The sequence below is a fragment of the Globicephala melas genome, chromosome 1, assembly GCF_963455315.2.
Source record: "Globicephala melas chromosome 1, mGloMel1.2, whole genome shotgun sequence".
NCBI lineage: Eukaryota > Metazoa > Chordata > Mammalia > Artiodactyla > Delphinidae > Globicephala > Globicephala melas.
The window spans coordinates 45458007-45474755 of record NC_083314.1 but is presented as its reverse complement, the minus strand read 5'-3'; the positions used below and the strand labels follow the sequence as shown (position 1 = coordinate 45474755).

The 16749-nt window shown below is 39.1% G+C and overlaps 1 protein-coding gene across 1 annotated transcript in view; it reads right to left on the bottom strand.

The window, feature by feature from the left end:
- The window catches only part of NIBAN1 (niban apoptosis regulator 1), a 161734-nt gene that overhangs the window by 90668 nt on the left and 54317 nt on the right, over window positions 1-16749 (bottom strand). Inside the window, exons 2-3 of the mRNA XM_030873055.3 lie at window positions 6188-6318; window positions 1970-2101 (exon numbers count right to left, since the gene is read on the bottom strand). Coding sequence (XP_030728915.1) covers window positions 1970-2101; window positions 6188-6318 — 263 coding nt within the window. The remainder of the gene's footprint in view (window positions 1-1969; window positions 2102-6187; window positions 6319-16749) is intronic.

Below are 16749 nucleotides of genomic sequence, written 5' to 3'. Positions count from 1 at the left end.
AGCGCAAGTGTATAGGAAGTAGGAAGTGAGAATGAGAATGCTCATTTTTTTCCTCCTCCATTACCAGCCAAAACTGGATTCTCAATAAAAGAATAGGCAGTTTATAGATAGAAACTTAATGTATAACTCTTAGGTATAATTTTTTTTAAAAACCTTCTGTAATTAAAAAGCAGGATATCATTAAAACTTTAAGGAATTATGGCACACTGCATGGGCATTTTTCTTCCAAGTGTAAAAAAAAAATTGGTTATTACCAAATTCAGTAACTATATCTTAACAATCGGAACAAGTTCACCTGAAAATGATGAGCAAAGTAAAGAAAGCAAAATAGTGCATAAATTGCAAGTTGAGGGAGCAAGCGTAAAAAAATGAAAAGGGGAAAAAAACCACCAAAATTTGATTTAAAATGAAACTTCCATTAGTGCCGAATGTGGTGAAAACCTTAATAAGTACAAGAGTGAGTTCTATGAGTGTTTCCTCCACATTAGTTAGTTGTCATGCTGACAACTGCTCTATATTGGGCTCTGCCAGCACTTGGCCATATGCTAAGGGGTTCAATGCATTCATGTCTTTAATCCTCACAACAACATTGTGATGAAGGAATCATGCTCACCATTTTACAGATGAGAAAACTGAGGCTCAAGGAGATTTATAACTTATGCAAGGACACACATCTGGTAACTGGTAAAGGTGTGATTCAAAGTGCATAATATTAACCATTAGGCTACACTGCCTCTTCTCAAGCTTCCCTGAGAGGACAGTATAACGGGCCGTATGAAATCTAAAGTGATTTGTTATTATTATCATTATTTGTACTGTATTGATCATTTGCTTCAGCGAGCAAATCAAATGTTGACTAAAATCCTAAAATAGATCAAGCAGAGAAGATACTGGCTTAACAAATGTTGAAAAGAATAAGACTACCCAAGAAAGCACTCGAGTACTGCCTGGTAGGTGGTATAATAAGTTTGTATTATATTTTATTTCTATTTTCCATCAAAAATTGGAAGGAGACACATTATCTGTCAGCCTGAAGCCTCTTCCTAAAGGTTTAGCATCAGGGGTAATTACTCAGAGTATCTGCAGAGGATGTCCTGACTAGTTTTGAACTTAGAGTGAAGAGTGCAGAGTTTTAAATATGTTACTAACTTTAACCCATAAATAGTAACTATTCATTTCAAAGGGAGCTTGAGAATCTATGTAGACTGAATATGTGTACAGTATGAGACCTGGAAGGAATCAGTGGGATCATTCAGCCTCACACTCTAGTTTAATGGAGGCCTGACCTCAACTTTAGTTTTCCAAATTCTCTGTCCAATGTTCTTTCATTTACACCACATTACCTCCCTTGATGGGGAAAGAAATGGGAACCAATAAAAACTAAGGTCCTCTCAGGTGCTAGGCACTGTACATATGCTATCTCATCTCTCCACATTTTACAGACAAGGGAAAAAATGAGATAACCAGGAAAAAGCTAGTGAAAAAAATTCATACGTAGAAGTGAAATAAAGTAAGTGAAAAGTTCTGAATTTTTAGGAACCCATGCAAATCCAGTCACAATCTTAATAAATAATTCCTCTGCCAGAGGAGGCTTAAGAGTGGGAAGACATGGAGACACAGAGCAGAGAGGGAGAGATATCAGGGAGGTGACTAAGACAGGCCTCGAGGCCCAGTGATCATAGGAAAGGCTCCCGCACTGGCCACTCAGTATAACCTTCTATCTTTACACTCACTTGCAATTACTTGTTCAAAGTCTACGTTGCCCACTAGACTGCAAGCACCTGTCTAATCTACAGTGATATGCCTAGAACCTACTATAACCCACAATAAATATCTGTTGACTGAAATGAATACCTGAATCTGTTAGTGCTCACTGAATCAGTCAGTCTCAAAGGAGAGGGCTTATCAGTCAACCCAGCCAACATTTAAGAAAATTGCAAGAATCAGTGGTAACAAGGAAATGTCTTACCTCTTTGTTCTCATAGCTTTCCACAGCAAAGTCATTTTTAACCACAACATATCTCTCCTTCCATTTCTTTATGTCCTCAGCAAACTGTGATAGCTCTGCTTCATACAAAACAGTTCCAGGCTCCAATGGTGGCTTAAAGAAGATGAATGCAATTAACTGTCACAACAAAAGATAGCATATCATGCTACCACTGAGTCTATTCACAGTATTTCAAGGAATATTTTCAGAAACTATCTTGTGCTGAGATCCTGGGGCAATTGTTGCTTCCCCCCACCTCCCTACACATTTCCCTTTCCTACTTCTCCTGACCAAATGCAAATATTTGTCTTATTGATATTTTTGTGATTTGCATTCCCTTCATTATCCTACAAGAACAGAAGCATATGCTAGAAGGGATTATAGTAGCAAGGTTATGCCTTGCATACCTGTGGCACTTAATAAATCCTTGGTAAACTCTGTGGAAGAGAGGGAGTGAGGCAGTTAACTGTAAGTTGTGGACATCTATCCCAACACCCTGAATATACCTCAGGGTTAATTAAAACAGGGGAGTTAACAGGCTGTTCCCCTCTTTGTCAACCTTCAGGGGCTGCCTCAAGAGTCAGTGTTCAGTGGTTTCCCCAGATCCAAAGGTCTGGGAACCAAGGCTAAAAACACTTAACCCACCTTTGTGCTCTTCAAGGAGACTCTGTTTACTCTCTAATTAAAGAACAAGCAGGCAAGCCAGCAAACCTTCATTCTACCTCTTCCACTTAAAGGTCTAGGGATTTCTCGTTCATAACCCCGGCTAAAAGCCAAGTCATCACTGATTTCTCTCTTCTATTATTTGTGCTGTAGGGAAGTCTCTGTTAGATACCTAGTTAGGTCTTCTGTTGGGCTAACCGTGTAAGGGGTAATTCCCATCCTACCTCATGTATTATCTCAAAATATAGGAATGGGCCTCCTGTCTTTCACGTGTCACTGACTTTACACTGATGTTATTCAAACACTATAGTGCCTTTAAAACAATATTGTAAACCAACTATACTTCAATAAAAAAAAGCCATAGTCCCTTTAGAAACTCATGCCTCCCCTTTCAAGCAAAATTTACATGAACCATACAGAGAAGAGTGATATGCTAATCTTTTTAAGAATCTGCTAAGGGTTGAAATAAATAAATAGCTTTATAAATTCCAGGGCTTAATATTGAGGCAGATAATGAGGCGCTCTCCTATATGGACTCATTAACACGTAAAAGAGGACCTCACTCTCCTCTTAAAATGAGACTGCAACCATATATAAGCTGAACTTTATAGTTCTTAGGTACAGCATTTCTTAAACCTGGGCCACTTTTTTTCTTTTATTTATTTATTTATTTATATTTATTTATTTATTTATTTATGGCTACATTGGGTCTTCATTGCTGTGCACGGGCTTTCTCTAGTTGCGGCGAGCAGGGGGGACAAGCGGGGACTACTCTTCGTTGCAGTGTGCGGGCTTCTCACTGCGGGGCACAGGCTCTAGGTGCACAGGCGTCAGTAGTTGTGGAATGTGGGCTTCCGTAGTTGTGGCTGACGGGCCCTAGAGCACAGGCTCAGTAGTTGTGGCGCACGGGCTTAGTTGCTCCGCGGCATGTGGGATGTTCCCGGACCAGGGCTCGAATCCATGTCCCCTGCATTGGCAGGCAGATTCTCAACCACTGCGCCACCAGGGAAGCCCAAACCTGGGCCACTTAGATCAACTGATACGCTTGTTAAAAATGCCGCCTCACCAACCATCCAGATAGTGGAGACTTGGTCAAACTGTGTCCCTGAGCAAGGACCCTGTGGAGCAGAGCAGCCCTCTGCAATCTACGCAGTGGACACGTAGGGCATGTAATATGAGGGGAAAACAAACTACTGTTTTTAAGCCAGTGAGATTTTGCTATTGTCTTTTTACCATACCATTTATTACTGTATCCTGATCGGTTTAATCTTATTAATTTAAGTCCTTCATTATATTGAGTATTTTTTATTGTGGTAAAATACACATGAACACAGGATGCTTTTCCATTTATTTATGTGTTGTTTAATTTCTTTCAGCAACATTTTGTTTTCAGTGTACAATTCTTTCATCTACATGGTTAAGTGTATCCCTAAGTATTGTATTCTTTTTTTCCTTATGTTATTTTTTATTGTGGTAAAATAAATACACATGGCACAAAGTTTACCGTTTTAACCATTTTTAAGTGTACAGTCCAGTGGCATTAATTATATTCACAGTGTTGTGCAACCATCACCACTATCTATCTCCAGACCTTTTTATCACCACAAACTGAAATTCTGTGCCAATTAAATAATAACCCTCTATTTCCCTCACCCCCACTCCCTTGTTACTACTATTCTACTTTTTGTCTATATGAATTTGACTACTCTGGGAAATTCATGTAACAGGAGTTGTACAATATTTGTCAAAAAAAATGCAGCCTCACCCTAGACTTATATACTATATACTATACTATACTGATACTGTATCAGAATCTCTGGGGGTACAGACCAGAGGTTGCATTTTTATCAAACTCCCCAAATTTTGTCAATCACTGTTTTATGGGGATGACAATTAGTTATCCCTACAAAGCCACGCTGCTGAATCTATTGGTCAACTTTCAGCAATACCTGACCTACTTATCACTCCCTCTTTCTTGAAACCCCTTCTTTACTTGACTCTGGCACATTGCACTTTCCTGATTTTTTTTTTCCTACTCCACAGGCTATTTTTCTGTCAGTCCATCTTGCTGAATCTTTCTCCTTTTTCTGATCTCCAAATGTTGGAGGGGCCAGGACTTGGTCACGGAAGCTCTCCTTTTCTCTGTTTATACTTTCCCTTGATTATGTCCCATGACTTTAATACCAGTTATGAGCTAAGAACTCCCAAATTTCTATTCCCTAGCCTCAACCTCTCCACTGAGCTCCAAATCAGAGCATTCAACGACCTAGTCAGTATTTCCATGGGTGTATGTGAAATAAGTATCTTAAACATAATGTGGCCAAAAGTGAAATGATTCCCATCCACTTCTGACTCTTCTGAGTAAAAGACAAGTCCATCTGCTTATTTGTTCAAGCTAAAAGCCAAGTCATCACTGATTTCTCTCTTCTTCTATTATCTCATACCCAACCCATCAACAAGTTCTGTCAGCTCTGACTTGGACTCTTCTCACAACTGTTTCCATCACCACCCTAGTCCAATTGGCCATCGTCCTTCTCTTGGACTGCTACAGTGTCTTCCTTGCCAGTTTCCAGTTTCTTCTCATGTCCCTCCCCATAGTCTATTCTCTATAGAAAGGCCAGAAAGATCACTTAAAATTATAAGTCACTCTGTATTCAATACCCTCCAATAACTTCCCATCACACTTAAAAACCTTTATTGTGGTCTATGGGCCTACATGATCTGGTCCCTATTTGTCACTCTGCATTCCTTTTTCAGCTCTCCTCCCTTGCTTATATGGCTCTCAGCACACTAGCCTTCCTGCTATGCTTCTGACTGCTGCAAGGTCTTTGCACTTCTGTTCCATGTGCCTGGAACACTCTTCCCACAGATATTCACACAGCCTACTCTCTTATTTCACTCTAGTTTCTTCTCAGATGTCATCTCCACAGAAGGCTTCACTGACCACCTTCTCTGAAATGAGACTCCTGCTTTATTTTACTTTGTAGCATTTCTTATAACCTGATGTTCATTTGTTTATTGTCTGTTTTCTATTTGAATATTAACAGGAAAGCAGAGAATTTGTCTTGTTCTCAAGTTCTTAGACTAGGGCCTGGCACATAGTGTCAATAAATATTTTTTTAGGTTGTGGATAATTATTATAATGGAGCAAAGGAGAGAGAATAAGTTACAGGTTTAGAAGACAAAATCACATTTGATCAATGACCAAAATAAAAACACCCATAGTATGAGGCACTGAAATTATGACTTTTTTTTTTACTGTACTTCACCACAGCAAGTCAGATTTCTGACGTCAAAGCATCAATGTGGCAAAAACATAGTAAAACTGAAATCGTGTTCGTTTTCTTTTTATGTGGATTACACCATCAACAAGAAATCATATGTTCTAACTTCCAGGCAAATAGTTTTCTGAGCATGAAATGACTGGAGAACAGATTTTTTAAACTGTCATTCAAATTATTGTTTATTTCAGAAATATTATGGGTTATAAACCATTCCTCAGTGGGAGAAATATGGAAACCAAATTCCATGGGTTACCTTGGTCTTCAAAAATTGTGATGTTAAATCTCTTTGCTGTTCTACTTCACTGCGTACATAATTGCAGAAAGCCACAGAGTACTGGCGACTGTAGTAGGGACTGAAGTTTTTGATAGCAGCCTCAGTTTTCCCTGGAAAAATATGAAAATGAGAATTTACAAATGTAGCATCTGTCTCCATAATTCTATATATACCCCTCTAGGCTCCCCAACACCTCTGCTTCCTAGGGATTTGTTATTAGCCCACATGCCCTGAGGACTTTGATACCTGCTGCCATGACTTCCTCCCCCTCTGGCATCGTCCTGAGAGACTTGGAGGTCCTTAAGGACCATCTATTCAGTAACCAACTTTCTTCATTTTACATTAACAACCCATTGCCATGACCATAAACTCAACCATCCTCCTAGTTCTTCTACAGCCACCATTCTACCTCACCCTGTTCTCCACTTCAACTTGCTCTTCATTATCTTCTACCTCCAGTCATTCAACTTCTCCTACACAGCAATACAACAATAATCCCAGGGTTCACCATTTCAACTCTGCACACACATCACTCCATTTGTCTTCAGATCCTAAGGCTCCACTTCTAGTCCTGCTGATCCACAGCCCTGGATAAAATCAACAAACTGTTTCTTCTAGTTCTGCTCCTACGTTTTTGGTTTTAAAATTTTTTTGTTTTATTTTATTTATTTATTTATTTTTTGGCTGGGTTGGGTCTTGTTGCTGCATGTGGGCTTTCTCTAGTTGTGGCAAGCTGGGGCTACTCTTCGGTGCGGTGCGTGGGCTTCTCATTGCAGTGGCTTCCATTGTTGCGGAGCATGGGCTCTAGGTGCACAAGCTTCAGTAGTTGTGGCACGAGGGCTCAGTAGTTGTGGCTTGCGAGCTCTAGAACACAGGCTAAGTAGTTGTGGCGCACAGGCTTAGTTGCTCCATAGCATGTGGGATCTTCCTGGACCAGGGCTCAAACCTGTGTCCCCTGCAATGGCAGGCGGATTCTTAACCACTGCACCACCAGGGAAGTCCCTAAAATTTTTTATGATTCAGAGAATGATATAACTACCATGGGGTAGAGGTAAAAACTTTGGATTAAGAGTCTCAAGACCTAAATTCTGGTCCCAATTCTAGAGGACAGAGAAGTGAACCAGCTGTATGACCTCAGTTGTCACTCATTCTCTCTAGGCTCCAGCATCCTAACTGTAAAGGAAGATGCTCACTAGTCCACACTTTTCTTGGAATCTACGTGACAGTGAAATATAACCATGCAAGTACAGCTGCCTCACAACTGTGACCAGCAACTACAATATGACCTCTTAGCACCAGAAGAAAATAAATCTGAGGAATAATCATGTGGGAGGAGCTTGAGGACTCGAGATGGAGGGAGAGGGAGAGTCAGGCACTGGAATACTCTTGAGCTTTTCCAACCTGTGCTTAACTTTAGAAAGTAGGGAAATTGCAAAGGCAGGAAAGGAGAAGGAGAAATAGGGGAGAAAGGGCAAACAGGCATTCTGAAGCAGATGAGAAATTCGCACAATATTTCAAGGACTTGCCACAGAGTACACAAATAAATACAGGTCACACTGACTGTGCTTACAAGCTGTTAGTCCTTGGAATAAGATATTAGTTTGAGAAAAAATAAACCTGATATAACATTCCAAAATATTTTAAAATACTCTCATGTGAACTTGGCATAATTTTTGTTTTCAAATTTGATATTATAGTCAACAGAGAAATATTAAAATATAAGGACATAGCTACTTATAGCTCTGTATGGTTTTGTTTTTTTTTCGCGGTACGCGGGCCTCTCACTGTTGCGGCCTCTCCCGTTGTGGAGCACAGGCTCCGGACGCGCAGGCTCAGCGGCCATGGCTCACAGGCCCAGCCGCTCCGCGGCATGTGGGATCTTCCCAGACTGGGGCACAAACCCGCGTCCCCTGCATCGGCAGGCAGACTCTCAACCACTGCGCCACCAGGGAAGCCCTGTATGTTATATTTTATACTTATATTTATTTATAGCTGTTTAGAGCTATTACACATGTAAAATTTCAAAAATAAGTGAAGGGTTCTAACCACATAGATCAAGATACTCAATATGAGAAACTTGAATCCATAGCTGCCGACTTCTATGCCTATGGAATCATTGCCCCAAACACCCACAGTGTATAAATACTCTCTATAAGGAAAATCCTTCTTTAGTTTAGGCGTTTAGATCTCATAATACATATGAGGCAAAGGGGAATTCTTGCTTATTCCCTCAATAAAATGACATTTTCTGGTTGCATTTGATACTCACTAATAATAGGTTCTGTAGAAATGCAAATAAAAGTTCCTATAATTTGAATCAGGTATACTTTTGCTTGCTTTGTGAGTTTATGGTATTACTATTAATCAGTATTTGCATAATACTTTAATATACTCAGGCTTTATGTGTCTAATTGGTTATTATTTTTTTTAGCTTTTATACAGTGCATAAGGAATAAAATTCTATACACTTGTCTATAATTTTCTTGTATAGGCGTGGGACATCTTTGAGAATCCCCACAATGAGAATGGTCTCACCTCACTGAAACATATAAATGATTAACAAAATTTGCCCTTAAGATCCAAGTAACCACTATTTAGTCGCAGGAGAGCAGCCAGTTAATTTCTGATTAATTTTTGCACTCTTGCAAGCAATTGGATCTAAATAAAAGGAGGTGGATGTCATTTTATGATGAGCTCTACAAAGCCTTGAAACCTGACATCCTGCCACATCACCAAGCCCCCTCAAGGATGCCCTGCTTATACTGAGATGCTACAATGCCACCACCCCCTCCCAATGTATGAGAAAAATGTTTCTGTGATTTGAATATCTGCATATACTATCAGCACAGCATCCACCAGGGAGCGTTTATAAAAAAGAGATTACAGCTTCCTAAGGGAATTAACCTAAAGACTGGTTCAAAATGTAAATAAAACAGCTAACAACATCACAAGTTCTAAGAGGAAAAGAACCTAAAGCAATTCCCAAAATGTATCTAGATTTTAGATCAAGCTGATCTAAACCCAAATAAAGGAATGCCCAGTGTAGGGATCTTGACAATTTGAGAAAAGCCTGGTGTTGGGGCAAAATACCACTGTAGTTAGGAGGACGGACTCTGGAGTCACACAGACATGGGCTGACTCTAAAGAGTCCCATCTCTGCTACTTACTAGTAGTGGGACTTCACACCAGTTACTTTCCCTCATATAAAATGAAGCCAACAAGAGTAGCAATCTCATGGATTAAGATGTTATATCATTCAATCATAAAAAAGAAAGAAATACTGCCATTAGCAGCAACATGGCTGGAACTGGAGAGTATTATTCTTAGTGAAATGTCAGGCTGACAAATACTGTATGATATCACTTATATGTGGAATCTAAAAAGTAATACAAATGAATGTATATGCAAAACAGAAAGACTCACAGATATAGAAAACAAACTTGTGGTTACCAAAGGGGAGAGGGAAGGGGGAAGGACAAATGAGGGGTATGGTAATAACAGATACAAACTACTATATATACAATAGATAAGCAACAAGGATATACTGTACAGAAGAGGGAATTATACCCCTTATCTTATAATAACCTATAATGGAATATAATCTGCAAAAATATTGAATCACTTTGCTGTACACCTAAAACTAACACAATATTGTAAATCAACTATACTTCAATTAGAAAAAAAGAGTAGCAATCTCATAGTGCTGTCTTTTTTTTTTTTTTTTTTTTTTTTGCGGTACGCGGGCCTCTCACTGTTGTGGCCTCTCCCGTTGCGGAGCACAGGCTCCGTCCGGATGCGCAGGCTCGGCGGCCGTGGCTCACGGGCCCAGTCGTTCCGCGGCATGTGGGATCTTCCCGGACTGTGGCACGAACCCGTGTCCCCTGCATCGGCAGGCGGACTCTCAACCACTGCGCCACCAGGGGAGCCCTCATAGTGCTGTCTTAATTACATGAAACAGCACAGTAAAATAAAAGTGCTCAGCACTGCATTTGGCACATAGAAAGTTTTTGGTAATCCCTAGTAATTAAATTGATGATGAAACACCCAAGCCAACCACCCAGGGAAGGTCCTTAAACTAAACTGAGGAATCAAGGAGAAGCCAAAAGCAAGTTGTCTATTGTAACTCTTTAACTGGGGCCATCCTGCCCTGCTGCATACAGAACAGCCGTCCTACTCACTGCAAGCTCAAGACAAACATAACCTACATTTTCACAGATGTTTTAGGAATGCTAACCAGCACGTAAGAGGCCCTCAGTGCAACCTGACTTAAAACCAACTAAATCAAACATTAGCCTTAATGAGTCAAAGTGAAAAGCGAGTTAGTAGCTGTGTTACATTGAGCTCCTCTCTCCGAGCCTCAATTTTTTTATACTGAAGTATAGTTGATTTATAGTGTTGTGTTAATTACTGCTGTACAGCAAAGTGATTCAGTTATACATATATATACATTTTTTTTTATATTTTCCATTATGGTTTATCATAAGAGATTGAACATAGTTCTCTGTGCCATACAGTAGGAACTTGCTGCTTAATCATTCCACATATAAAAGCCTACATCTGCTAACCCCAACCTCCCACTCCATCCCTCCCCTAATCCCCTCCCCCTTGGTAACCATCAGCCTGTTCTCTATGTCTGTGATTCTCTTTCTGTTTCACAGATAAGTTCATTTGTGCCATATTTTAGATTCCACCTGTAAGTGATATCTGTGGTATTTGTCTTTCTCCGTCTGACTTATTTCACTTAGTATGATAATCTCTAGTTGCATCCATGTTGCTGTTGCTGCAAATAGCATTATTTCATTCTTTTTTATGGTGGAGTAATATTCCACTGTCTATATGTACCACATCTTCTTTATCCATTCATCTGTCAATGGACATTTAGGTTGTTTCCATGTCTTGGCTATTGTGAATAGTGCTGCTATGAACATAAGGGTGCATGCATCTTTCTGAATTATAGTTTTGTCCAGATATATGCCCAGGAGTGGGATTGCTGGATCATATGGTAATTCCATTATTAGTTTTCTGAGGAGCCTCCACACCGTTTTCCACAGTGGCTGCACCAACTTATATTCCCACCAACAGTGTAGAGGGTCCCCTTTTCTCCACACCCTCTCCAGCATTTGTTAATTGTAGACTTTTTGATGATGGCCATTCTGACTGGTGTGAAGTGATACCTCATTGTGGTTTTGATTGCATTTCTCTAATAATTAGTGGTGTTGAGCATCTTTTCATGTGCCTATTGGCCATCTGTATGTCTTCTTTGGAGAAATGTCTATTTAGATCTTCTGCCCATTTTTGGATAGGGTTGCTTCATTTTTTTGTTGTTGAGTTGTATGAGCTGTTTGTATATTTTGGAAATTAATCCCTTGTCAGTTGCATCATTTGCTAATATTTTCTCCCATTCTGTAGGTTGTCTTTTTGTTTTGTTTATGGTTTCCTTTGCTGTGCAAAAGCTTGTAAGTTTGATTAGGTCCCATTTATTTATTTTTGTTTTTATTTCTATTGCCTTTGGAGACTGACCTAAGAAAACATTGGTACTATTTATGTCAGGGAATGTTTTGTCTATGTTATCTTCTAGGAGTTTTATGGTGTCATGTCTTATGTTTAAGTCTCAAAGTCATTTTGAGTTTATATTTGTTTATAGTGAGGAGAGGGTGTGTTCTAACTTCACTGATTTAAATGTGGCTGCCCAATTTTCCCAACACCACTTGCTGAGGAGATGGTCTTTTCTCCATTGTATATTCTTGCCTCCTTTGTCGAAGAATAATTGACCATAGGTGTGTGGGTTTATTTCTGGGCTCTCTATACTGTCCCATTGATCTATATGTCTGTTTTTGTGCCAGTACCATGCTGTTTTGATTACTGTAGCTTTGTAGTATTGTCTGAAGTTTGGGAGGGTTATGCCTCCTGCTTTGTTCTTTTTTTTTCAGGATTGCTTTGGCAATTCCAGGTCTTTTATGGTTTCATATGGATTTTAGGATTATCTGTTCTAGCTCTGCGAAAAATGTCTGAGCCTTAATTTTGTCACCTGTAAAATGGGGATTATAAGACACCCACTTTCATAGCGTTTTGTGAAGATTCAATAGGATATTCTACAGGTTAAAAAGTACCTATAGCAGTGTCAGACACTTTAGTTACTCAATAAATTTTGACTATTATTACTATTATTTAATATTCCACCATGACAGCATTCAAATAAGTGGATCATCCCACAGGCACCACACAAAATAACTTCAACTTAAACCAGCTTGTTTCCACAGCTTCCAAGATGCTTGAGTATTGAATTGCCACTATTTAGTATAATATTCCCTTTCCTAAATTGTCTGTAAAACACAGTGCCAGGTCTTTCTCTAAAAGGAAGTTACTCAATAATATAAAGACTAGAGCCACAAAGGGCTTCTTCTGCATTTTCTTACCCAAGTATTTTTGGCACAGGCATATTTCTTCTAATCCTACTCAATTACTGCAGCATACTATGCTGGGTGTGGTGCTGCTACCATTTACTTGACCAGGCTGCTCTCAACACCCTTCAGGGTGATCATCACTAATGTTAAAAGAAGCCTCCATGACAGGTCTGTCTGCAACACTTAGCTTCAGTTCAACTCTGTAAAAATAAGAAAAGTATCTTCTGGACCTCTTAAAACCATTTGAATTCATACAGACTCCAAAACTCAGCACTATTATTTGATTCCTTTTCCCTCGCTCCCATATTCAGTCATCAGGTATTGTCACTTCTACAATATTTCTTGAATCCATCTTCTTTTCCCCATCCCAACCCCCATGCCTTCTATCAAGTCTTTATTATCTTGAAACAACACTGTAAAAGTCTCTTAATCTGCCCTATCTCAGAAACACAGCGGAGCAACTATGCAAAACAAAACATAGCAAACAAACCAGAAAAACCTTTCTAGCTCTCAGTTCTAAAAGAGGAACAAAAAAGTCAAAGCCAGAGTGGGAGGGGGCAGTGCCACTGCTGATACATAAATCCTGGAGGATTATGGGAGAAAGACAAAGCTTGGTCTGTGTTGCAAAGGCAGATTCTAGAAAGTGGCCAGAGCGAGTCCAGAGTTGATGGAGCAGAACAGGACAGGCTGAATCCTATCTGGCCACCATGGTTCCACTCAAGAGAAAGCTGACACGAATTATCAAGGCCCAGATGTTAGACTGGGGAACTGGCCTTCAGAACCAAGTCTTGCCATTAATGCTCCCAGGAAACTCTTTTGAAATACCTCATAGTCGTAGAACCATAATCCTCTGCATCCCGGCCCGACAAGTTTCATTTGACATGTTGTTGCAAGATCACATTAATTCCTTTGTAAAAACCTTCAACGTTCCCCACTGCCTAGAAAAGTAACCACTTAGCCTGACACCAAAGGCCCTGTGATCTGGCTCCCACTATCTTTTATTTCTCACCTCTCTACTCAGACTAACCCTCCTCGTCCCCTGTACATGGCCATGATTTCTCCCTCCTTTAAAGTCCAGGTGGCAATCCCAACCCAAGAAGAAGACTTTGGGGCTCTCCCCAGCTGGAAACACTCAGCTTCTTTTGTATTCTCCCAAAACTGCACCACTTTTGCTACAGCTGTTTAAATATAGCTTATCTCTCCTCCAGGGGTATAGTGTATTTATGTACTCAGCAAATATTTGTTGAATGAATGAGAAAATGGCTAAGTAAATATTTAAGAGTAAAGCAAAGTACAGTGCATCACAATCATGAAACCCATGCTAGTACCCCAAGAAAGGAGAAAGGTCCAGTTCTCAGCCTGACTATTTATTAGTAAAACTATGCACTCTCACAGCACAATTCTTTTGTTTAAAAAAAAATCTGACTCTCACAGGTTAACTCCGTTTAAGCTTTTAGATGAATTTTGTCCCTGAAATGATAGGTGGGGAATTATTTACAAACAAAAGCTTTTCTTGGTTTGTTTGTTTTTCTTGACCAGTTTGTAGACATGGGAAATATATAAGGGCCTAGGTAAAACTTATATAAAGTCTGAAGAACCTGACAGATTTGTATATTTCTCATTCTAGAAGGTTGTTTGTCAATATTCCAGTCCTTCAGTAACTTATCTCAATTCTACACTTTATCAATAGTTTTCTTCCTTGAAAGATACTGTTTCTAGTGGATTATTCCTAGTTCCTTCATTATGGTATATTAAAAAATCTTCTCCAAAATATTCAGATTCTATGCTGTTTCAATCACTTTTAGAAATGTAGCTCATAAGTACAGCAAGATATAAAAAATCCAAGCACTATTTTTGCTATATATCCTTGTCTTTTTTCAATTATTTTTTAAATAGTTGAGATTATTACATTTTGTATCCAATTTTATTTACTTCACACTTCACCTTTGGTGTTTCCTATGATACTACAAAAAACAAAAAATTACATTTTTCAGATGTTACATTTCCATTGTTACTATGAAGGAGAAAAATACAGAAATTAAAAAAAAAATAGGTTCCTTTTAACGAAGTGGCTGTTTCCTGAAAACTGAGGGAAATTCACACATGAGAAGAGGGTTAACTAGGCCTTTGGCACACTATCCTTTTTTTTTTTTAACATCTTAATTGGAGTATAATTGCTTTACGATGTTGTGTTAGTTTCTGCTTTATAACAAAGTGAATCAGCTATACATATACATATATCCCCATATCTCCTCCCTCTTGCATATCCCTCCCACCCTCCCTATCCCACCCCTCTAGGTGGTCACAAAGCACCAAGCTGATCTCCCTGTGCTATGTGACTGCTTCCCACTAGCTATCTATTTTACATTTGGTACCGTGTATATGTCCATGCCACTCTCGCACTTCGTCCCAGCTTACCCTGCCCCCTCCCCGTGTCCTCAAGTCCATTCTCTACATCTGCATCTTTATTCCTGTCCTGCCCCTAGGTTCATCAGAACCACTTTTTTTTAGATTCCATATATATGTGTTAGCATACGGTACTTGTTTTTCTGTTTCTGACTTACTTCACTCTGTATGACAGACTCAAGGTCCATCCTGGCACAATATCTTAAAACCTTTCTAGGTTTCAGGTGACGATTCATTCGGGAGAATGACAGAAGTAGCTCTGAAAATAAAATATTTTTAATATTTATAAAAGTATAATAATATCCACTATTGTTTATTTTCCCCAGAGTTTCTCAGATTATAAAAGTTTAAAAGTCCTGATGAGTTATAACATCAGCTTTAGTTTCAGGTTTCTAAGCACCATCACTTTGCACCTTAGGGTGGAGATATCAGAAATCCCAATTCACAATACAAAGGTGCAAAAATGTAATTACACAAAATACTGCCCAAGGGCTCTCTCTTTCTTCTAGTAAATGCCTTAGAGAATGGGGATAAATTGGATTCTCCATAATTGAACTAAATGATGTTTTATTTTTTAAAGCACATTTATTATTGGTGCTTGAGTGACAGGTTTTCTTAACAGACTCTACTACAAAAATTCTTCATGGGCAGCACTGATGCCAGCAGGTCCCTGTATCCTAGCTGGCAGAAACTCCACTTTGAGTTAAAAATGAGACATATAAACCAACTAAAGTTCTCTGTGATTTACTTCAGATATTAATCCACAGAAGAGAAGCACACACTTATGCTCCCAAGAGCTTCTATTTAATATATCAGAGTCATGCCAGGACCCTACCCGGACTCAGAAAGCATCTGGATAGAAAGCAGATATACTTAGGAACAAAGAATAAAACAGTTTCCTTGTTTCCAAAACTTACACTCATAGAAATCCTAAACTCTGAGTGTACTTGCCCTTGGACTGTTAGAGACCCTCATTTTTTTCCAATCCCTATTCTAAAAGCAGGCGCATTATCTTTAATATAGCCACAAAGCTTAGCCCATTAAGGCATTCAGGGAGTCCACATGTACTTACAGATGCTACGTAAGGGGCCAGGCACCAGCTCCAGTTGGTGAGGCAGAAGCAAAAATGGTGTTTTCTACAAATGATCAAATGATCACAGCCACTGAAATGAACTAAGGTTCCCATCTGCACTACATATTTACTAGAACGATACTTTGACAGGTTAATATAAGAGAAATGGGAGGAGCTATCTATGGGGGGAAAAACACACTACCACATTATATTACAATCCTCACTACGTTGACTCTAAGGAAAAATAAAAATCCTACTGTGGTCAGCTATTCAAGAGAACAGATTTTTAGAACTTGTAGGACCTTAAGTCTGGTTTCCTCTTTTTTAGGGGAAGAAACCAACTGCAGTGTTAGAAAAATACATATGCCTGTACTTTTATGCACACATTTTTCTTTAGCCATAATTAGATGGAAGCTAACTTTAAATTTTCTTCCATTTCATTTGGGAAAAGTGCTTGGAAATTTTCAAGATTATTTTGCCATTACTTCACAGCATGCCTCCAATTTCCTCATGACACATTTGATGAGAATAAATCATGTTTATTTTGCTACTTCTCTAAATTGTCTAATTTCCCCTAAGGAAGTTGCTGATTGGCTGTCTTTTTTTATCTTTAAAAAAAGGAGAGGGAAGAGTGTGAAAAAGAAAATTAAACCAATCTG